General features: G+C 43.8%; 1 protein-coding gene across 1 annotated transcript in view; it reads right to left on the minus strand.

Annotated features, from left to right (window-relative positions):
- notch2 (notch receptor 2) overlaps positions 1-22,398 on the minus strand; it is a 42,306-nt gene extending 19,908 nt beyond the window's left edge. Inside the window, 2 exon segments of the mRNA XM_069150265.1 lie at positions 12,000-12,081; positions 22,046-22,398. Coding sequence (XP_069006366.1) covers positions 12,000-12,081; positions 22,046-22,118 — 155 coding nt within the window. The 5' untranslated portion in view covers positions 22,119-22,398.
- Between the last annotated feature and the right edge of the window lie 2,108 nt (positions 22,399-24,506).

Here is a 24,506-nt window from a genome sequence, read left to right on the forward strand (position 1 = left end):
CGACTCCTGCTGAGAGCACTGGTAGTTACATCTGCACCCGAGTCCTCTAGTACACACACACACACACACACACACACACACACACACACACACGTGCGCACACACACACACACACACACACATACACGTGCGCACACACAAACACATGTGCACACACACATCAAAGAAACAAATGAACCAGCACAAGCAAACACTACTGTCTAATACACAGTCTTCCCACTGCTGTACAGTGATCTGAACAACAGTATGCGGGGAACCACATCCCTAAGTAGGAGTATTAGCAAAATGTGTGGTTGTACATAAAGAGAAAGTGGCTGTTCAATTACTTCAAACATTAAAGGGTTAATGGACTGCATTTCTATTCAGAGCCTCCAGATGTAAAGGTGGTTAAAATACGCTGACCCACACACACAGATTCACATGACTATGAGCTTCTTTGCAGATTTTGGGGGTTTTCTGCCCTGCTTGGGGGCCTCTTAACATGCTGTTAGGATGAGACAGGAACTGACCCAATAACCCGCCGATTATTAGTGAGTGCTCTGAACCCAGAGCTGTTGCCCCATAAACCCAGCTGGGAGTAAAGAGAGAAGCTGGGCTTGATAAAGGGTTAAACTGGGGTCACTGGTGACAAAGGAGAAGTTCAGAAGCAGAAGGATGTGAGGTGGCGTTATCTGGAAGTTGTTGACTGAATACTGAGAGAAACTTAAAAACAGTGGAACGCATAAGCAATAATTTGCGAAAAGTAATAGATGAACAATGTTGCTGCCGACAGATAAGTAATGCTGTAATCTACACAACTGTAGCCACAATATTACATTACATTTCATTTAGCTGACGCTTTTATCCAAAGCGACTTACAATAAGTATACAAGTAAAGAGCCCTTTTTAACAAGTGCAAGTTGGTCACAAAAACCTGGTGTTCGACTCACAGAATTTTTTTTTCCAAGTTATGATCACATTTGGTTCACTGTGTGTGTGTGTGTGTGGGCGTGTGCACGTGAGACGCTTTAGATTTTGTTTTCTTCTTTTCGGAGAAAAAATTACTAAATTACGCAATATGTCCACTAGAGATTTTATCAGACATTGTTCCCTTCGTCACTTTCTATTTCTCTATTTGCTCGACAGTCCCTCCCACTTTCAGTCACCACTTCTCTTTATGTGACAGCATTTGGTCAGAGGTGTTACTTTGTTAGTGAGCAAAATTGTCATTTCTCAGGTAATTTCCTGTGTATGCGATTCTGATCCGTCATCCTTGTGTGCACGTGGCACATGTCTGACATGCTGTCTGGGGACCGTGGGCGACAGGGCGAGCTGCCGCCTCTTACGGAGGCCTCTAAACCTTCCTCCCCGGTGGGGCTCAGGTAACACAATAGAAGAGAAGAGATACACCACACAGTAACTTTGCACCACCACACATGCACAGGCAAAACTAAGGCCCTCTTTCATTACCGTTTCAAAGTTTAAAAAAAAAAAAAAGAAAAAAAAAAAAAAAGGGGAAGGGGGGTGGGTGGTGCCTTATTCACAAATAAGCAGAACTGTAGCATGTAAAAGGATAAAGGGGAGAATTGGAAATCGGTGTCTGTGACCCATATAAGACTTAGATGAGACAATGGAGATTATTTGAAACTGGGTCTTACGCGTACTAATTTTTATTTGTCACTGGACACTCCACCCCGAAGCAGCTTGAAGATATTAGGTTGAGAGCGCATGGGAAAGCAGGAGTTTTGTGAATCATGCCAGGCGAAGTCTCGTAGATCCATCACATCTGTGAAACTTCTGCCTCGCGTGATGCGCAAGTTACAAACGACATGCAGCGATAAATCCCCACACTGACTGAACAAATGGTGAACTGTAAACAAAAAGAGAAGAAGAAAAACAAGGCGACGCTAGATTGAATTAACAGCAGATTGCTGAGCAGTTTGTTTGTTCGTTTTATGGTTTTCCGTCTATTTAGACTGGGTGTGGAGATTTCTTTTCGTCAACAACTAAACTGATCATGCTCTGAAAGTAACAACATACTGACAAACAATCTTATTCCTCTCTGCCACGGACCTGAACTGTGGCCCTGACTGACATGTTCCTTCATTATACGTGTACTTGGTGTAGTTTATTTCGAGTAGAAACCACATACTCCAAATCCAACGGCTGAAAATAGTGACCGACGCAGGTGACGCTGTGGATGGCACTGAGACAGACTAACGCGTTGTTTTGTTTTGTTTTCAAAGCATTTATGACAAATAAGAAAACACAAGTCACGATCACAAGCCGTATCTTTTAAATATTTCATTTACTTCCTTAAATTATTCCCCACAAAAAAAAATAAAAAAAAAAAATAAAAAAAATCATCTATTCGCACGTACAAGAAAAGAAAGAAAAAGAAGATAGATCGGTGATGCGCGATCTTCAAAGAAAAGACTTCATACATCTTAACCTCAGATTAGATATGGCCACCCCCCCCCCACCCCTTTCTTCACCGTCTCCCTTGCTGTATAAGCATGTCTGCAGCGCGACCCCCCCCCCTCCACACACACACACACACACAAACACACACAAACACACACACACACACCCCAACACACATGCCTATACACAAACACACACACATAAATACACAAACAGACAGACGTCCCTCCCGACTCTGACTCCCCACTCGAAACACAAACACAGCTTGGTCATGATATCACAACAAGACGGCCGTCCTGGGAATTCGGACTGCCCCCCCCCCCCCCCCCCCCCCCCCCCCCACAACCTCTCCGCCCCTCTCTCCCCCCCCCCCCCAGACAACCTCTCCGCCCCTCTCTCCCAGAGTAATGACACGGCCCTCTGCCCTATGACATACATCACATTAGCAGGCTGTCACACAAAGAACAGCGTGTCCAGGTTAATACCAGGTTTACGTTTCACTGGGAACATTCTACACATTTTCACCGTTAAAGCTACGGGCAATACGAGACGCAAAAGTCAAGCGCGGCCACTCAACGAGAGACGTGAAATTCAAAGCGTACGCTTTGATGCTGTGCGAAGACTCATTTAAAAAGTATTTTTGAAATCACTCGGTTTAGACGTGACTTGTTTTCCTTTCAGGAGTACGTTTGCAGGAAACACAGCTTTCACATTGCTTCAACACTTAACGTGAACGCTAATGTCAAGAATATATTGTTTCTTTGTGGATTTTTGTGAATATTCACAAAAAAAAAAACGCTGGCAGGAAAAGATGCACGGTGAGTTCTATGCCATTAATCGCTGCCATCTAACCAGTGTTGACAGAACCGAGCGCTGTGGCGTCAGGAAACGATACCCTGTCCTTCAGGTTTCACTGCCAGATAGAGAGCTCATTATTAGCCCTCGGCTTTATCACCGGAGCCCGAGGCAAACAGGCAAGGCTGTGCATGATTCACATTATGGCCGGGGAGTGGTGTCTCGCTGAGGAAGCGATAACCTGGCGAAATGACACACTTTTTTTTGTCGCCAACAGCAACGCCGACAGCAGCGTCATTCTTCCGACGAATTTCAACGCGCGCTGCCGGACACGGGCGAGAGTCTGCGCACGTTGATGCGTCCGGACGCCTTTTACGCACACCGAGAGCTCCGCTGTCACGCACAACACGGCAGAGAAGGGTTTTTGCAGCCAAACTCATCTATGGGATTCTTTGTTTTGCTCCGTGAGGAACTTTTTTTTTTTTTCCCCCCCCTCCTCTTTTCTCCATCCTTCTCTTACTGCATGCAGTTTCCTGCAGCCCTTCTTTTCCTTTCTCTCTCACTCCTCCACCTCTCTTTTCTAACTCACTCTCGTGGTGTCAGGTTTCTACAGCTGGTTCACATTAGCGCCCCCCCCCCCCCCCCCCCACGACCCATGCACACCCCTTCTTTGCTCTCTCTCTCTCTCTCTCTCTCTCTGTGTGTACTCCTTCTCTCCTTCGTTTTCTTCCTCCTCCTCCTCCTCCTCTACCTCATGCTGACCTCTGCCTATCCTGGCTGGCTCCAGGGGCTTCGGTGAGCTGCGAGCGGTGGGTTGATTCTCACTCATGTAATGTTTGCCTTCATTTCTGATTCCCATGTCCCAAGATCTCCTACCCTCTGATGTTCTTTTTTCTTTTGTGCTACTTCTCCTCTCTTACCACTTCACCTTCGACTTCAACTACAACTGCAACTCCACCGCCGCCACCTCCTCTTCCTCCTCCTCCTCCTCCTCCTCCTCCTCCTCTCCCAGCCACTATTCTAGTCTCAGTGACGCTTAATAACTCCATCATGCTCTCCCCCTACGGCCATCACAGAGAAACAGCGTGAGAGAGAAAGAGGGAGAGTATAAACCGGCTCACATTTCAATCCCCGGATGAGTCCCTGGCTTGGCTGGAACATAGGTGGCCTATTCACTGTGCTGTATTCCTGTGTGTGCATGCATGAACGTCACAAGTCAAGTGCAGAGCACGTTACTGCCTTTGCTGCTGCGTCTGTGGAAAAATTCCTCAGCTCACCCAAGCAATTTTGGTGCCAGATAAAGTTAGCTATGAAAAAAAAAAAAAGATACGTATCGTGGACGTTAGTGTTAAATGATAGTTCGTGTGAAAATATTTGGTGCCATTCAGACTGTCGCCTTCAACTTGATCAGACACGGTAGTGTGAACAAAGTTGAAGCCGAACGAGGACACCGCAGTCTTGAGCTTAGCAGCATGTGTGAAATCAATGGTCCTTCATCAACATGCATCAGAGCAAACTCTTCATATGTGTAAACCAAAAACATTGTACCACCTGGATGATTGAGATACAATTTTAGAGTGAGAAGTGAGCCGAGCAGTTAATCCTGCTTGAGGAACCAGAGACCGGCTTCGGTGTGCTGACATGCGGGATATCTGAATGGGGAGGCACACCTAATACGCTCTGACACCATTTCTGCACAGGCTGGCTTGTCAACGGCTGCTGCTGCTATTGTACGCAATAAAAAAAAAACTTTGGAAAAGATTTCAAAAGCAGTGCATGTGTGAGCAGCTGAATAGCCCTTTCTGCCTACTTCCGGTCTCACTCGTGGTCCCAATTTTAAATTTTTTTTTTTTTTTTATCTTCCGTAATAAACTGTCATAAGTAGTGAAGTATATGAGCGTGCTAAATACCGGCAGAAATGCAAAAAAAAAAAGTTTTTCAATAACATAGGCACCTCAATCCCAGCGCTATATTAAGGACTATATCAAGTACCACTGACCTAACAGCAGATATCCCAAAGAGGCCATTTGTCCTGTCACTGAAGGATAATGAGTTATGCCAGAGCGCGAATGTAGCGTGTGTACAGGTCTCGAAACGAAACACTTATACGGTGTACCAGTTAGGGCCATACATCAGTGAGTGCCACAGAGACCTGCTGCACAGAGGAAAAAATAAAATGCACCTAAAGTTGCACGTTAAGGTTAAATTATGGGTTCTTTCTTCTGGGGATGGAAACTATGAATCAATTTCTTAAACAGTTTCATAATTGAATGTGTATTTTTGCCACTCTGACATGTGTCAGCTTATTTTTTTTTTTCATAGAGAAGTGCAGAAGCAGCAAAAAAAACAAAAAACAGCATAGCAAAAGGGGAGGGGCAAAAGAGAGTGCGAGAGTGACGTTAAAGTTATACGGGAAAAAAAAAAAAAAGAAAAAAGTAAGACAGAAAAAAGAGGAAGGAGGACAAGGGTGAAGAGGACGCACTGACGTGGAAGTAAAAACCAGAAAAGTAATGAGAGAGCGAGACGTAGCAGAAACAAGAAGAGCCAGGCAGTGAGGCTAAAAGCAAAGGACTGTAGAGCAGGGTGGAGTCCACACTCGGGTCAGTGGTAAAATCTCAGGCTGTGTTTAGAAACATGTCCAGAAAGATTCATCCGAGCGGCCGTGGTGCGCGGCACCGTGCCCGTTCTGTCTCTGAACGCTCCCTCTGCCCGTCTCTCTTGTGTTGTTCTGTCATTATCCAGTTTCTGTGGTTGTTTCAAGTAGAACCACCAACAAAAGTTCTGTCGGCTTATAAAAGTCCCAACATCTCGGCCTACGCGACTACCACTGATTTAGAAATGTATTAAAACAAAGAGGGACGGCGTACACTTTCCAAGCAGGGTTAATTAAAATCGCGACTGTTAACCAAATGCTAAATTTACTGCTGCAGCCCACCACACACACACACACACACACACACACACACACACAATTACGATAAGATATGTAAGGTATTAATGATTTCTTTATTTCAGAAGTCTGCTCAGAGCTTTCCACTCGCGCTTAACAGGGTGAAAACAACAAAGGAGTTTTTTGTTGTTGTTGTTGTTGTATTTTATGGCTATTTGTCTGTTGATGAATTAATAGAAACTAAAGGCGATGACAAATTAATACACTAAATTGATAATAGTTGCTTTACAGTATTGATTTTTGTTCACAATTACCAAAGGGACTCACGGCGGTCATTTCTTTTACATCACACTACGTGTACGGAGAATATCTAACCTTATGTCAAAACTGAGGTACTTTTGACCTCGATGCGTCATATCGATGTGAGACAGAGAGACACTTGTCAAGCTGCTGTGTGTGGGTTTATGGTCTGGTTGCTACATTCCCCACCGTTTTGAAAGTCTTCCTCTTTCTATGATTTGGATTTGACTCTCCAAGGCCTCCAAGCAGCGGCAGTGTGCGTCTTACTTGTTTGTTTATTTGATATCTTACGGTGATCCTCAAAGAGAGTGGAGTCCCGGTGAGCACCGAGCGCAGCACCTGCAGTGAGTCGGCACTTGTTCTGAAAAGTCCAACCAGTTGGTCATCTGACAGAAAGCTGGCAACCATCCTATTTTTTTTTTTTTTTTAGTCATTTAAGTTATTTACAAATCAAATACGTAGGACATTTTCCTGCTTTCCGCTTCTTAAAAGCATGGGATGAACATTTTTTTGTTTGTTTTGTTTTTTGTTTAAATCTAGATTATAAATAAATTAAACATAGACACAACATAGAATTTGCAGACTTCAACTTGACCTCTAACAACAATAATAATAATAATGATAATCTAACAACAGTGTTTCAAAACACTTCAAATCAGCTAAACGGGGAAAAAAAAAAAAAAAAAAAAAAAAAGGATAAATCAAAATAATAATTTGTTGCAGTTCTGATTTTCAGTCTTGGCACAGATTAAAAAGTCTCCTTGTGACATCTTCTGGGTCCTGAACACACTCAAAGAGTCACACGGAGCCACATCTCCACCATCCAAATCTTGAATCTAGCATGCTAACTGAACTTCAGTCCTCTCTGTGCCACCATGCGAACCAGCCCGAGGCTTGAGGTGCCCCTCCACTCTCCACGGACACACGCACACAAAGACACAGTTCACACACAAACACTTACACAAAGACACTCTTATCGCTGTGGTCCCAGTCTCAACCACATCTACAGTACTGTTGGCTGAGCTGTGAGAAGGAGATAAGTCTCTAATAGAGGAAGAGCGGGAAATCCTTGCTGTGGGTTCCAATCTCCTACTCCGGGGTTTGTTGACTTTAGGTTTGGATCATATGCCTAACCCAGTTTAAAATCTGTGTGACTGTGCGTGCCTGACAGAGCGCAGTGCAGGGTCGGATCAGAGAGGAAGCGTGACTAGGCTTAAAACACCACCACTCTCACATCCTTCTTCCTTTTTCTGTTGCCTCCTCTATACGTTACTGGCACCCCCTTTTTTTTTTTTTAATTGGAAAAACCTCAGACTTCAGGAGGCGATATGAACGGGACGTCACACCACAAACACTCCAGGAAGGGCGGAAGAGCGGCGGAGACGACCGCCAGAAGTAAAGATCTTCAACAAAGCTCCACGAGCTCACGGCTATACGAGTTGAAGAGGAGGCGGGAATTAAAGGCCAACGGGTGAAGATCTCAACAATAATGGCACTGCGGGCAAATGGAAGAATGGTTCAAAAGAAAGGATACCGATACATGTGGCGAGATTAAAAGGCCGGGTGAGCTGTGTCCAGAGGCATCGGGAGTCCCTGAAGCGGTGGAGAGGACCGAGGCATGGATGGATGAGTGACAGTTTGATGAAGGAGGCGTAACACGAGTGGAAATTACACTCCTCCCTTCTCCCTTGTCTCCCTCCTCCTCCTCCCCCTCCCCCTCCTCCCAGCCCTTTCATCATTAGTAAGGAGTTGTGCTCCGAGGTATTCCTCCTCAAATTACCTGAAAAGAGACATCCTCTTTTGTTTTGGCCCTTTCTCTTCCCCCGTCTGCCCTGCAGGCTAATTCTGCCTGTCAGATCAAACAGGCAACAGGTCTACACAACACAGTAACTCTTTCCCCTCACTCTCAAGAAGAGCTTTTATCTAAATAAACTTGAAGACAAAACAGCAGCTTCAACAGAAAATGAGAGAGAGAGAGACGAAAAAAAAAAAACAAAAAAAAAAGAGGCATTGAGAGGGCGGGAGAGTTAATCAGTTTGCACCGTGAGCGCGGCAGACAAAGGCATCTTGTTCTGGGGAGGTTTTAGAACAACGTTGTGTGTCTGTGTGTGTGTGTGTGTGTGTGTGTGTGTGTGTGCGCGTGTGTGTGTGTGTGTGTGTGCGCGTGTGTGTGTGCGTGTGCATGCGCGCGGAGCCTCACTCTCGCTTGGAATTCTAAGGTAACAACCAAATACTGAGTCACACTCCGCGTGAGTGTCGGGAATCCTCCGCGGCCCACAAAACAAGACCAAAGTTTCCGTTCAGGTAGCGAACACATCACCAGATTGTGATGTCATTTTCAAGTACCGACCACGCAAATCAAATCCACACGCAGAGAGACTCGCTCACAGCTCCTCTCACACCCAAAGCTGACGGCTTGCGGGGCCACCGGTTAGACAGCTTCTCTGCACCCTGCCCTTCGACGCAGCCAAGCGACCTCTCACTTTCTCTCACAACGTCCTCCCCGTCCAAATGGAGATACCTGAACTAACGACGTGAAAGGCAGTTTTTTTTGTTGTTGTTGTTGTTGTTTTTTCAGCTGCTTTTTTTTTTTTTTTTCTTTCCCGGAAATAGTCGTAGTCTATTTTACAGTACGCAAACATGTAACTTATTAGTTGTTGTTTTTTTGTTGTTGTTCTTTCTTCCCGTCTCCATTTTTTGTTTCCTTTGAAGGAAAAAAGGTGCCAGAGATTTAGTTCAACAATTCTCTAAAACAGACACATTCTTATGAGTAGGGTAGTTTCGGGAATACGTGGGAACGAATCGAGGAATGACAACAATCTGTCGACGATTAATCTGAATCACTCTACGAAAATGTTTTATTGCTATTGCATTAACTTAACAAAGTGAATAGGAAAATGACATTTGTTTTGACTTCCCAGCGTCATTATTAAAAACAGTTTCAAATTAGTCTTTCAGAGAGAGTCAGCCCCCGCAGTGTATTATTAACACAGTTTAACCTTTCTGAAAGCTTGGTGTTTTACTACCACAGAGGAAATGAATTCATGACGACTGAAAACAAGCTCATCGTTTCTCTTGGTGTAAATACTACAGAAAAGAATCAGTGGAGAAAATCTGTCTCAGCCATAAATTACGACCGTCACCGATGAGTTCAAAAACATAGTCTGAAAAATGCGAACTTTTACAGACAATCCTTCTGACAGCTTCAAAAGCACAAACCAACGAGAATGTGAGTCAGTGCCTGATAGGCAAGCTGTACAAACGTGTCTTCCATATTACCATATTTTATGTTTCACTTCTACAAGAGGACTCTCTTCTTAGGTTAATGCTATCTCAGTGAAACCTACCCAGCAGGGCGAGCATCAAAGGGTTTACTGTTCTAAAACAGTATTTCTCTTCGAAACAGAACTTAGGGAAAAAGAGGGTTTTCTTGTAATCGTGTCTTATTATATGACTACCTCTCCTCTGTCTCACTCTGTCCATGTCAGTAGTCGCTGCCATTACTCAAGTCTGACTGGCAAAGTTCGCACATGCAGGGTGAAGTCCCTTGTGTTACTGTCTAACATTACTGCATGACTCCAGAAACGATTTCTCACTGCCAGTGTCGGTGTGTTTCAGAGACAGGAGAAATGCACTCATCTTAATTTAATCGCCATTTATGTATTTTTCTCAACATGCAGAAACAGGAATTGAAATGAATCAAAGTCATTCGACAGTTGGCCCAACCCTTGTCTGTTATATCCATTACCTGTTTAATTATAGTTATTCTGACTGACCCCGGGCTTGATCCTTGTGATATAATTAGGCTGGTCTGAGCCAAAAGGCCAGAGTAACTGTTTACTTACAAGCGGAGGTCTTTAATAGACTGAGGAGACTAATAAATACAGAATTAGATTTTTTTTTTTTTTTACACAATGAGCCCTTTGACCAACAACACAGTGCAGATGGGGCCAAAAAGCCTGGACGGAGACAAGTATGTGCATTTGAGTGCACATACAGTATGTGTGTATGATTGTGTGCTGGTTGTTCATGTTTGCCTGTAGACTGCAAAAAGAAAAAAAGAAATTGACTGACTACTTAATCAGTCTAACAGAAAGCCTGCTCTCTGTCAGCTGACTCTTCTGAACTGAGGAACTACTCTCTGCATGTCTTCAGGGCAACATCCCTCCACTATTTCAATTTTATTGTCAATATCATCTCTTAAATCAGGGAAGAAATACCAACTACGTGATCGGGACAGGGGAAACACGGGTGAAAAATTACTAGTTTCTTTGTACAGAAAATACACGTGTACTATTAAGTACACTACTCAGTAGGTTGATTATTTAGGTAGAAGTACAGATATACGCCAATAAAGCACTATTCTACGGTATTGTATACTTCTCTGCCCATATTAAGAGCACTGCTCTGAATCATTTAATGGTTGTATTTCCTTCACCTAAGGAAAAAAAAAAATCCCCAAACTGAAAGCAGCCTATCTTTAGATGCCTTTGAAATGACCATCCTAGTCTGTGTTTCTGTTAGATATTAACTGTGATGGAGATAGATTACATCACATCCCACCCGGCCTTGCCACACACGAACAGTGACTGTGTTTGCACTTGCGGTATAACATCATCTACTTGACCTTTAATTAGACAGAGAAAATGTCAAACACTGATTAAGACATGTTTTCTCGTTCCCTTTTTACAGAAATAGTAGAGTTCTGAAAATCCCAAAACTCTGGGAACAGACACGCGGCAGGATTCTCATCACATTTGATGAAATATGATCAGGCTCATGAACCAGCTATGGTGCGTTTTTGTTGGGAATTTGGCTTGGGAGTGGCAACACAATTAAAAAGATAGCTCTGTCTTAATTACAAACCAGGCTGAGCTGTCAGAAAGCGGAAGCCTTAGATGAAACAGACCATTGGACTCTTTTAAATTATGCCACTTTTTCTTATGGGCCTGACACCACCCGAAAAAGAGGAGACTTCCTTACAAGTTATTTCAACTTGTTAGTTGACACAAACCTGGCATGTGCCAGGAAAAGAAAGCCTACGCTAATATTTATATGGGTTAACAAAGATTAACATATTTTGATTTGCTCAACCGTGGTTCATTTTGTTTTTGTCATCGTTTGCACTGAATAGGTTCTTTTCTTGTGCACTAAAGACTAAATAAATGTCTCATCACTGTCTTGACATGAACCATCAATTAAAAAAAGACTGCGGGCAGTAAAAGATTTTGGCAATGCATAGAGCAATCAATCCTATAGATACAAAGGAGTAAGTAACAAAAGCCCCTAAATGTTCCCAAAATAAAATCTTGGGAGGTGGAAATGTGTGTATTGGTATTGTTCCCAGTACTGATGTACTCTGTCAGACACAGCAGTCTTTTATTTCCCATTTCGTGCCTGAGCAAAAGCTCATGGTCCCGTGAAGAGGCTGGGGTTGATCTAAAACCCTTTTTCCATCTTGGCTTTCACATCCTACAATCCCCTTATGAGGTGTGTCTCTTGCCTAATTCCCCTTCTTTCTTTCTTTTTTTTCTTTCTTTTTTTTTTAACAGTGTTGTTACAGTGTGTGCAGCACAAGTTCAACTAAAAAAAGTGTTCCAGTGACTCTTACCTGCAGTATTCGGTGCCGTTGCTAAAGGTCAGGCACGTGGCATTGTTGACACAAGGCGCCTTATCATCCACACATTGCAGAGCTGCAAGAGACAAGACACAGTTTAGACAAAAAGAAAGGTACTTCATCTGCTAAGTGTTGAGTCAAAATGTCGGCAATGTTTCAAGTGTGACCATTTAATTACATGGATCAGTGGTACAGCTAGCCAATAAATCATCCATTAACAGCTTAAAAACTGTTTATCTGGGCGTATTGTACCACGTGTGGTGTTTGCAAGATGATCTTGGCAATTCAATAGTGAGAAATAGTAACAGTTTCAGGAACATCAGTTTTCGTATGAGTGTACATTATGAACGCGACTCCTCCAAAATCTTGCAGTTATCCGGGAACAGGTTCAAATGTTTGTATGTCAGCACTAAGAAAGAAAGAAATACAGAATCCCCCTGATGATTATGTTTTCACGTGCCCAAAAAAAAAAATATATAAAATATATATTTTACACGCACGTAATCCACAACCTTTTCCTTCCTTCCCTCATTTTTTGCAGATACAGGGCAGCGGGCTCGTTACATATCTATCCAGCTATCCAAAGCCTGCCAGACATCAGGCAGTGGTTGCAGGCCAGCCGGACGGGCAGGCAGACAAAAATGAGCCTTGACGAAGACAACAAAGCCCAACTATCTCCCCACCAGTGAGACACTCGTAGGCACACACATCATGCATTGTGTGGCCTTCAAGCCGCCAGAGACACATGGCTCAAGAGGTCTTCACGCACACCGTGCCAGCCCAACACGCCAAACAGAAGTGCTGTGTTCTCAGTCTTTATTTATCAATGTGATATGGTAGCAAAATGAAGGAGGGCATGGTAAATATCGGTGATTAATTCGGCAAAACTGCTATAAAATTGTCATAAAATTGGTTGAACAAATGCTGCTTCACATTTTGTTTCATTTATAGTCTCACAAGTTAAGTGATTATGTGATGCATCCCCATGCCGCAGAACAGAGCTCTTTTTTTTCTACAAAACTGAGGCTACGTCAGCTGATTTCGAAGAAACGCCAACAATGTCTTTGACAAAACAGTCATAGCATTACAGGAAGCGCGCTCAGCAGTAGTGTTACTTCCTGCGCCTAGATTAATCACAGTGTCACTAGTTAAAGAGTCCTTGTGAAGACACTTGCAGTACTTTATATGATTTTGCAGTGTTAAAAGTTGGACACGGCTTATTTTCAAATGCACAAGAGGCACGGTCTGGTCAAAGAGTGAGGGCAGACTAATGCTTTAGAGCCAGGCTGACGGACATAGTCCATTAGACACGGGGATACCATACATAACCCACTGTGAAATTCCTAATCCCAACAGGCACGCACACACACAAGCAACCCTGTATGTGCACGCTTGTGCAGACATCCACTGTAATAAAGTGTGAGCTGATATCAGACAACTGCTGAAGTACAAGAGGCCACAGAAAACGCTGAGCTATTTCGGTACCGAGGAGACACACGGTGTGCAGCATTGCAACAAGGCAACATATGGAAATCATGTGTACATAATAACACAGAAGAAAATACACACACGTGCGGTTAGAACCTGCGACACAGGGGGCGCTTTCACTTTTGGTTTTGATCACATAAAAAGTAAATCCATTCAGAATCATGTATCATAAATGAATAATAATAATAATAATAATAATAATAATAAAAAGAACTTCAAATTTGATTAGTGAGCAGTAAGTCTGGCCAAAACACCATAGGGTATGACAGATTGCCAGTGACCTAAGTGCAAAATCAGCACACAAAAAAAAAAAAAAAAAAAAAAAGGTTTGGAGTAAATGTGAGGGGATGAAGAACTGAGGGAATGAAAGAATGGAAGCACGAGAGCAGAGTCCGGAAAAGGCTGCTCTCATCCCCCAGCTGGCTTGATGAGCTTCCCATGCAAGCTGTTGTAATGCCAGACGCAATGATCTTACCAGATTTGGGACAGCCTGCCATCTATTACGCCATTTTAAGAAACACACACACACACACACACACACACACACACACACACACACACACACACACACACACACACACACACACACACACACACACATTACCCCATGCTGTCCGGGTCACCAATTCCCAGTCTGCAAGTTTGGAAAATGTTTCGGCAATCCATCTCTCAAATAAAACAAACACGAAGTTCACACACATTAAAATGACCTACTGGTGTATTGTAATCCACACTGGTAACACCAGAACTACATCCTCTCTGTGTAGCTGTTCTCACACTTCACTATCAATGAACCATGGACAGGAACATTTCCCAGGAATGAGAGCCTTGATAAGACCCGATCGACAAAGTCAACAGTGAAACTACAGACAGATGGTGTGAGCTGAGAAGAAACTCAGAAGTTACCTGCCTGAATGATTACTATTATTTGGACAACTCCTGATCAAAAGTCCTTGTTCGTTTTCTCACTCACTACCACCTCATCTTCCAGCCATGTGGTGTTTTTATTTGTATGAGATCATGGGGAAAGAGGAGTTTAAGAACAAAAGCAGAGCAAAAGCCAGAGCGTTATAGTGCTCCCAGTTTGGTGGGACTTTGAGGTGAGCTTCGTGTGATCCCTTCAGATGGAAGCTGGATCTCTAAACATGCCAATATGCAGACTGTCAAAACAGATGACTGTTTCAAACTTCCCTCTGTGCCATATCAACATGGTGATATTCGTCTGTAGGAAGGTCCGATCAAGTGCACAAGATCTCACAGCAAAAGAAGCATAAAAACCAACAAAAAGCCCTTGGACCTATATTCAGTGCAGACTATACTCAATAACACGTTTTTTTCTTCCTCAAGAGCTTAAAGACTAAATCAAATCCCTTCGTATATATTGGGCTTCCATGGCACCCAGATGTGCAAACGAGGCCGTGGGAGAACTATCACACCATGTAGCAGGCGCAGCTCATATCGTTTAGCGGATTCAAACAACTGTGGTCTGAGGCCTGTGAATAATAAACAAATCATGCAATATTGTACCAACCATGTTAGAAAATCCCATTACATTGGAAACACGACATATCAATCAATGTTTTGCCAGCTGTCAGAACGAACAACAAAGAGAACGCCGCTTCAGAAGAACTTTCTGTCTTGGAAAATGCTTGCGTCTGTTCTACTGTGGCCTTTTTTTCTCTTGCCGTTCTGGATTTGAGAAAACCAGTTGTAGAAGTTACCAAAAGTTTAAGACAATGTCAAAATATGTTAAAAAAAAAAAGAAAAAAAAAAAAAGAAATCAGCGAACATTCACTTGCTCTAACCTGACCCGGCACTTGTCTTCGACATTGCATCACACTCGCTAGTTTCCGGTGTATTGAGGGTGTTGAGAAAAGGCATGCCCATCACTGTTGATGAAAGAGCTGCCATCATCACCGTCGTCATCGAACGATGACACCAATTCGTCTGTCAAGAGCTTTAAAGCAGACTGTGTTATACGAATCCACAGAATAAACCCACAAACTGTCTCACGCCGTAGAAACTTGGAAGTCCCCACAAGTTGTGGTGTTTCTATTTCTTCTGTATATTGAGCGAAGTAAACATTTCATTTTGGAAACTTCCAAAACTCCTGTTTTATAGTCAGCTGTAACCTTCTGTAACGTGCTGCATTGCTTTGGTAACGAGTAGGTGTCAGTCTGTATGTTTTTCTGTCGATCACTTTGGTCCATACTGAAATATCCTGACGACTATTACATGAACTGCCATGGAATTTAAAAACAAAAAACAAATGGAGCACTGTGCTGAGGTAAAGCCAGGAATGTTTCAACAACAACAAAAAAAAAGAACAAACTAATTCAAGCTAATATTTAGTGTTCCAACCCTTTGCCATGAATTAGGAAGACGTGCAGACGTCCTGTCTCGGTTGCTCATGTCTTGTCGTGATGCAACACCATACAGCGCTCTGATCTCTGCGCCATGGAGTCAGAGTTCTTTGTGACTCACGCTTTGTTGTTTGAGGTTAATGTCGTGCTACAAAATGAATAATGGTATTGCATTATGATTAAGAATCTACATATCTTAAATGCCTACAATTTTTGCACAGCGGTGCACATTCATGCGTTCCAGAGAATGAATTCCACCAACTTTGATTATCCTCCAAATTTTTTTTCTCAAACATGACATTAATGTTCATGTGTAATGCTATAAATAATAATTTGTGTTTTGATATAATCTTCCCATTTAACAGCTCCATTATCTGGTTAGAAACTCTTGAAATCACATCTCCACTAAATAGCAAAGGATAACTTGTTACCATTTTCTATGAGAATATGTTAGTGTGCCGGGTAACTAGTTACTTAGTTGCTTTAATATTACTTTTTCAGCTCATCTTTTTTTTTCTTTTTAACTTATCATTTTCTAATGCGAGAAACATTCATTGAGGAAGAAGACCTTTGTTTTTGTAAACTACTTTTGAATACATGATAAGATAAAGGCAAAATGAGCATAAACCAATTTGCTATTTAAAATTTTGTAAATTAGTAAAAGCTGAAGCTGAGCCTTCAACATGCATAGTGGAATTTTTGTCTCCCCTATTTGCCGGTGAAATTAATCATAAAAGTACTTTACATCAGGCTCGGCCGTCGCCTGCAGTGTCGCGGCTGTGAGACAGTGGATAAATGGTTCCGAGCAAATTGACACGTTTCACTCAGAATTTGTTCAATTCGGTCAGATAACATTTACAAAGTCTAGAAGAGCTGCAAGACTGAATTATTTCATCCCCATTGAAGTTAGCATAGGGCTAAACCAGACATTAGCCGACTCTGCTGTAAGTCTCTGTTGCGCATACTCTGCCCATAGAGCCAAACACAATGGTAGGGGAAACACTAAAATGTCTCAATGGTAACTGTCTCAAAATGTCTACATGTAAAAACTACAAATCCTGTGAAATACGGACGGATTTATCTGGTGGTGATTGAAAGTAACGGACGTTCATTCACATGTAAAAGTCCCACAGTATATTTTTAAGTGTAATAAAAAAAATTAAAAAAAATCAAAGCCCTTATTTGCCTAGACAGAAAAAAAAATGTTGAAAGGGAGTCCGGTTGTTTGTGCTCACCTCCCGCAGGATTTTATAAAGCAACTGTTTTAATCACCGGCACCACAGTTGGTTCCCGAGAGGATAACGGCGATGTCATGTGTGTGTGTGTGTGTGGGGGGGGGGGGGGGGGGGGGGGGGGGGATAATAACACTGTCAAACAGGTAGAAAGAGGAGGAGTGATGCAAGGTTGGAAATGGGGTTTGAGCTAATAGCTGTGGATTGATATGGGGAAGTAATTACAAAGCTGCAGGCAAAGACTGCACACGAATGACTGTCCCTAAGTCTTGGCGCGTATCCATTCAGCGGAGGGCAGGAAGTTGTTCGCGCTGAGTGAGGAAGTAACCCCATTTCCTGGAATTGCTGTACAAGCCTCTGTATCCAGCGGGCCAAACAGTTGCCATGGTAACCTGCAATAAAATACCCTTAGCTCAGCATGGAAGGAGGGAGACGAAACTCAAACTAAACACTATAACCCCGAGGGAAGCTTTGCTGGCCCACACAAACAGCGGCGGTGCCAAGCAGACGAACCGAGCATGGCTTTTAAGGCTTTTAGTCTCCCAGGTCAGCTTCAGTTTGAGGGTGGTGTCTTACAGCGAGAAACAGGTCGGAGCCAAGAGAAACAGTAAAACCGTGCGATTAACTCGGGTGTCTCAAGCTGATCTTGTGGATCTTCATCAGGACAGATCAGCGCATAATTAAATGCAACTCTTATCTGCATTAAAAAAAAAAAAAAAAAAAAAAAAAAAAGACATCACCCGTTTCCATCCCATACTTTCATGCACCTCTTCCTGAGCCTGTTGCACAGAAACGCACAAGCTGACTGCCAAAATTTCTTTGGATGAAAATTAGGTAAAAATGAAGGGAAATCTTAATTAAAGTTGAGGGACAGGACAAAGAGTGATGATTCAGTAATTAACCTGCTGACCGGTAAACCGCCTTTGTTGTTGTAATTGCTCGGAAGATTTTGTCTCAGCCGAGTGTATCGAGCAGTTTTGTTTTGGTACAGCGGGACAGCAGGATGCACTGCTGGCTCGCTGGCTCTGTGTGTGCATGTGTGTGCGTGTTTGGAGTGAGAACGATAGAAACAAGGAGAGCCGTCCAGACCAGACAAATTTAGGGACTTTCCCTCGCACGTTCGTTTCCAAAAAGGCTTTCTCCTTCGAAAGAAAAGTCTTATGAGAACAAAATCCTGACCCTATTCCAGTGACTCAAGTCTGTGAGAGATTTTAGTGAAAATGTAGCGCGTTCGCATGCGTTCAGTCGCCCGAATTGAACCTCCAATGACCAATGAAAACTGATAATTCAGTGTGATTTTTCTTCCCCCTTACATCCGGGAATATACCGTAGTTGGAAAACAGACTTCTGTCTCTCTTCCCTCTTAGTATTTTCACAGAGCTTTCAAGAACAAATAGTCTAGTTTATTCGCATCTAAGTACGGAAATGAGATGGATTACAGCCTCAAGTTACTGGTTACTGGTTGTTCAACATAGCACTCAATTAAAGCTGTGACCCATTATTACACAGAATTTTTGTTTAAGCTTTTCTGTGTAGTTTCCCTCCTTCCCCTACCTGACATGCCCTGCTTGGCTCATTACTCCATGCGCCCTGCCTGCCTGTCTCCAGGATTACGGGGCTGTGTTGGCCAAGGAATGCGGGCTGCAGTAATTCCCTGTTAATTTGCTAACCTGTTCAACAGTGCAGACACAACGCTCTGTAATCCCCTCAACCTTCGCAGCCACAAACACCACCTCCCATAGTAATGGTGCATGTGGTTCATGCAAGGGCGTGCACCCGGCTTCGTTCTTATTTCGCCCCGCCATGTATTTATTAATGCGTGAGGATCAAAGTCACAGCGAGCAGACTGGTCAAGCAGGAAATGGCGCTGCATTAGCACTCTGCAGCGAAATGGTAACAGCCCTGTAACTGTAATTTTCACCTTGTCTGCACAAGCACAAAACCTCAAACATAGCAGGTTTATAGATTTACATGGATCTGAGCTGACATGACTATAGAGCCGCAGACATATGCACTATTTGTATGCATGCAAATACAAAACACATCTGGAGAGCAGACCCGGACCTTCCCCATAGTGACTCATACAGTTTTCCACATTATTTACTACTCTCTCCCACAACAACAAACAAGTTTTTTGATGGCAAAACACATGCGGGCGTCTAGCTGTTGGAACTACATCACCAATCAAAAGGGCGGAGAAGGCTTCATTGAATATAACCTGAAACATGAACACGTGAAAAACAACGGCAATTCTAGCTTGCTGCAGACTGCAGGCAGCAGAAGACAAGCGATAAGAGGAAAAAAGGGGAGGGGTGGATGGTGTCACAGAAAAGATGCTTCAAGTCACATTAATAACCAACAACAGGACAGTGGGTAGAACTGGTGGTCTGTAAATAATGCAGTGTGGTGGGCGGGTCAATCAAAATCTTTGTGTTCGGAGCACAGGGCGAAGCATGGCGCAGATAAATCCCAATTCACACCAGGCCGCAGCTTGGATCAGATGCGAGGACACCATGGGTGGCACAATTGCCGTCCTTTGTCAAAATACATACACACACGCAAATAGATACACACACGCATGTCAGCCGTCTGCCGTTTGCAATGGGCAAATATGCAACCATCCACATGCCCACACCACAGGGGTAACACTGTGTCGTGTGCCTGAACAATGGAACCTACGCTTCCTCCAGAATGAGCGCGCTGTGGACCTGCTTAGGAGTGAGGTCAAACTGTCTGCCATCGCCCTGACTGAACTGTGATGATGTTATCAAGGCACACCTCTTCTGCCATTCCAGCGCGCCGTATGGATAACAACTGGTGCTTTGCATGCATGAAGGGCCGCCGATGGTAGCCAACGGCGCGGCGCACTGCGGTGCAGTGTCCGGACTGTATGTGTAAGTTCCCGGGTCGGCAGGAGAAATGATTTGGAAAAGGAGGAAGGAGAAGGAAATCACGGTGCACGGGGTTTGTATAAGGCGGGAATAGTTTGACGTTATTCCGCCTCACCGCCGGGGTCAGCGATGCCCCCCCCCCCCCCCCCCCCCCCCATTCCTTTATCCAGAACTGGGAGGCGGAATAACGCCAAAATATTCCCACCTCGCAGTTCTGCATAAAAGGTACGGACACCGAAGGTGGGGGAGGGCATTGTTGACCCGCCTTCAAGCTGGCAGCGGAGGTAGTCGCCGAAAAAAAAAGGCGCCATGCCCCTCTCTCCCTTTGAGACGTCGAGGGCCGGCCGTTGGGGACGCCAACGCTGGTGTCATGCCTCTGATTTCAGAAACGCCGGCACGCTATCTAAAACACACACACACACACACACACACACACACACAGGGGCGGGGCGGCATGATGCCAGCCTCTTTTTCGGTTCGGTGTAAAAAGGGGTCTCCTTTACGGCAGTATCCCGGGGTCTCTGTGTGAAGCGGGCCGGTGAGAGAGAGAGGGGGGAGAGAGGGAGGGGGGGGGGAGGGAGGGAGAGGGGAGGAGGGGAGGCAGGAATGTCAAACAGCAACAACATTCCTATGCTTCTCCTTGCACCGCCTGCAGCACTTTCACATCGTCTTTTCTTCTTTTGTGTAACTTCAGCGTTCACAAGTCACCTATAGTCCATAAAAAAAACATTGGAAAGAAAAGCGCGGTTGGATGTGTCCGCTCTGAGCTGAAAGACTTGTGCAGGTGGTGGTGGTGTGTGTGTGTGTGTGTGTGTGTGTGTGTGTGTGTGTGTGTGATCAGTGATGATAGTGTATGCTGAGAAACAATTATGAAAGAAGTCAAATAAGTTAGGAACACTCAAAATTGTCTTTCTTGTACATGATGTTAACAAATGAATAGGGGCGTGACCGTTGGAATCTTTGAAACCAAACCTGTCAGTTGTACATATAACCACAGATGAGGTCAGATGTCGGGTAAATCTACCTCATTTAAGATAATCTACCTCATTTAAGATGAGTGCAGATAAAGACGAACCTGATCTCTGTTACATTAAGCACGTTGGTTGCATCTTATCTTCAGTCGAGGTATGAAAAACCGTGTTTACTGTTATTTTATTTTTTTTTATCAAATATTATATATATTACCTATAAAATACTGACTATTATGGTCTTTATGTAAGTCTTTTGTGTGTTAGCTAACGTTTTGCTGAAGCAGCAGCATACGTACAGATTGCTTTGCTGCAGTTTGAGCATATTTGGTTCCATTTCCAGCACGAGTTTCTTGTAAACAGTAAACAGGAACACGTAACTTTTTTTTGTTTACCGTTTTGACAAATGACCACCACCAACTTGTTCGCACATCAGTGTTGCAACCAAAACTAATGCATTGTCTGCCGGTCTGGCAGGGCCTCCATCATCCAGTACAAGTACATTTCGACGTACAACAAGACAACCGTGAACAGTGTTAGGCTCTTGAAAGGGGGATGGAAGCTCAGAAAACTTTGAACTACAGGTATATCGGTGGATATTTTGTCCCGATATAATCCAAATGTATTTACTCCCTCGTCAGTGACAGCTCTCTTAATTCAGCAGGGCAGTCTAAAATAAGGTTAAGTGTCCATTTTGAATTCTTTCTCGAGCTTTCGCTGCTCAACATCTGGGCAGCGGTGCGACTCGGCTCAGTAGCAGGCCCGCGGTATCGCCATTAATCAGACCGTAAACCATCTGAATTAGGCGCAGACAGGGGCGATGTCAAGACTCGCGTTCAGTGGACTCGCGGAGGTGTACACGCAATTAAGACTCTTAAAATCGTCACGAATACACAGTCAAAAGGCTTTAAGGATACGGTAGTTTAAAAAAAAAAAAAAAAAAAAGTAAGGATAATGTTACGTGACCTTATCTAACTAGCTCGGCAGACACAAGCGGGTGTGTTGAGGAGATGCTAAGTCTGCCCCGGGTCGCGCAGATGCAACAAAAAACGTCCAAGTTATGAGTGATCAGATTAAACAACGTCAAGGAAAACTTACCCAGAGAGAGCTGGATGAAGCAGAACACCAGGACTAGTGATTTGCCCGCGGAGAAACCGGGTACGTGCTCCATATTTTCTGTAAAATCCACATAAGGTCGCCAGCCCAAAGTTGAGCTGCCTCCCCCGGACGGTTCGTTCTCAAAGAGTCTCGTTGGGAGATGGCTCGCGCAAAATCTAGAGGGCTAAAAAAAAAAAATAAAAAATAAAAAAAAAGCAGCTGTGGTGCCAAATTAAAGCATTTGAACTAAATGTTTACATGTGGTCCACAAGTCGTTCCGATAGAACAAATAAAAACGACACATAAATGTACTTCTAGTAGTCACACACGGCGCTGAAAAAAAACGTCCACCTCTCTGCGCTCCCCCGTCACTGAAGTCACTGAGAGCGAAGAAACAAAAACACATATCCTTCCGCTGGAGTCAATGAGGATCTATTGTCAGGTTAAAAAGATGGTCAAAACTTAAAGAAAGGCTTGTATGTAGATTAGGCGTGCTTATTGCCTCTTTATTAAATTATTATTGCTCGAGTAATATTTTTTATACTCAACAAAAAAAGGAGCAAAAGTTAAAAGTTGTTGTTTTCTGTGTCGCCGCGGCGGAGGAATTTTTTTTTTTCTCTCATTTTTCTACTTCTCGGGGCTGGTATGACTCAAAATTAACCCTTTCTGTGAATTTCATTTCTTTTCCTCCTCCTCGTGAACTGCACGCTTTCCCCGGTATGTCTTTAAACACCCACTCTTTACTCACTTTTTTTTTCGTTGCCCTAACAGTTAAATGCCAGGATATTGTGCCCGTGTTCAGGTCCGCGGCGTTACAGCTGCAGTTTGCAGGTAATTTGGGCGGTGAAATCTCGATTTTGGAGACATATAGTGGTAGATTATAAACAATGACTTGCTGATCTAAAAAGAAAAAAAAAATACGTGCACATGTCCGATGTCCAAATACCAACATCTTTGCTTGTTTTTGTTCATTTCGTCGCTGCTAATTAGGAAATTTAGGCTCACAGGCAGATTAATGCATCGAGGGGAGTTTCTCTTTCACAGCTTTTTTTTTTTTTACCAGGTAGGTAGGTAGGTGGGTAGGTAGTTACTTTATTAATCCCCAAGGGGAATTTTTTTTTTGTTGCTACAGCTGCATTTATAGATACAGGAAAGCAATAAAATAACAGTCAAAATATTAAATATAAAAATGCACAGTATATACAGTACAGTATATATATATATATATATATATTTTATATTTAAACAAACAAGAAACACAGATAACAGTGTTATTGTTGTGTGATGGATTTTGCCAGAGGTGAGTTATTGTACAGTCTTATTGCAGTGGGCAGTAATGATCTCCTGTATCTGTCCTTGTGACAGCGGAGCTGGAGGAGTCTATTGGAGAAAGTGCTCCGCTGTCCCTGCAGCAGGTGGTGGAGAGGGTGGTCAGGATTATCCAATATGGATAATAGTTTGTTCAGCGTCCTCCTCTCCACCACCTTTTCCAGGCTGTCCAGTTTGTAGCCGATGATGGAGCCGGCCTTCTTAACCAGTTTGTTAAGTCTGTTGGTGTCTCCGGCTCCAATGCTGCTCCCCCAGCAGACCCCAGCGAAGTACAATGCACTGGCCACAACAGACTGGTAGAACATCTCCAACATCTTGCTGCACACATTGAAGGATCGGAGTTTCATCAAGAAAAAGAGTCGACTCATCCCCTTCTTGTAGACAGCGTAGATGTTGGTCTTCCAGTTCAGTCTGTTGTTGATGGACACACCCAGGTACTTGTACTCCTCAACCATGTCCACCTCCTCTCCCAGAACTCTCAGCGGTTGTGGAGCCGTCGTCTTCCTCCTGAAGTCGACCACCATCTCTCTGGTCTTGGCCACGTTCAGGAGCAGGTGATTTCTTCCCGCCCACTCCACAAAGTCCTCCACTACTGCCCTGTACTCCTCCTCCCGTCCATCCCTTATACACCGACCACTGCAGAGTCATCAGAGAACTTCTGCAGATGGCAGGACTCTGAGTTGTACTGGAAGTCAGTTGTGTATAAGGTGAACAGGAAGGGGGACAGAACAGTTCCCTGAGGAGCTCCAGTACCACTGATCACCTCATCAGACAGCACACCGCCCAGACGGACAAACTGTGGTCTGCCTGTCAAGTAGTCAGTGATCTAGGAGACGGTGGATGTGTTCACCTCCACCACCCGCAGCTTCTCACTCAGCAGCAGTGGTTGGATGGTGTTAAATGCACTGGAGAAATCAAAGAAAGTGATTCTCACAGAGTCACCGGTTCCATCCAGGTGTGACTGAGCTCGTTGCATCAGATAGATGAAGGTGTCGTTCACTCCCATATGAGGCTGGTATGCAAATTGCAGCGGGTCCAGTGAAGATTTCACCAGCGGCCTGAGGTGGGCCAAGACCAGCCTCTCCAGCACCTTCATCACATGAGATGTGAGGGCAACCGGTCGGTAGTCGTT

The sequence above is a fragment of the Embiotoca jacksoni genome, unplaced genomic scaffold, assembly GCF_022577435.1.
Source record: "Embiotoca jacksoni isolate LCO1_2020_lvr unplaced genomic scaffold, fEmbJac1.0.p SCAF_16, whole genome shotgun sequence".
NCBI classification, from domain to species: Eukaryota; Metazoa; Chordata; class Actinopteri; family Embiotocidae; genus Embiotoca; species Embiotoca jacksoni.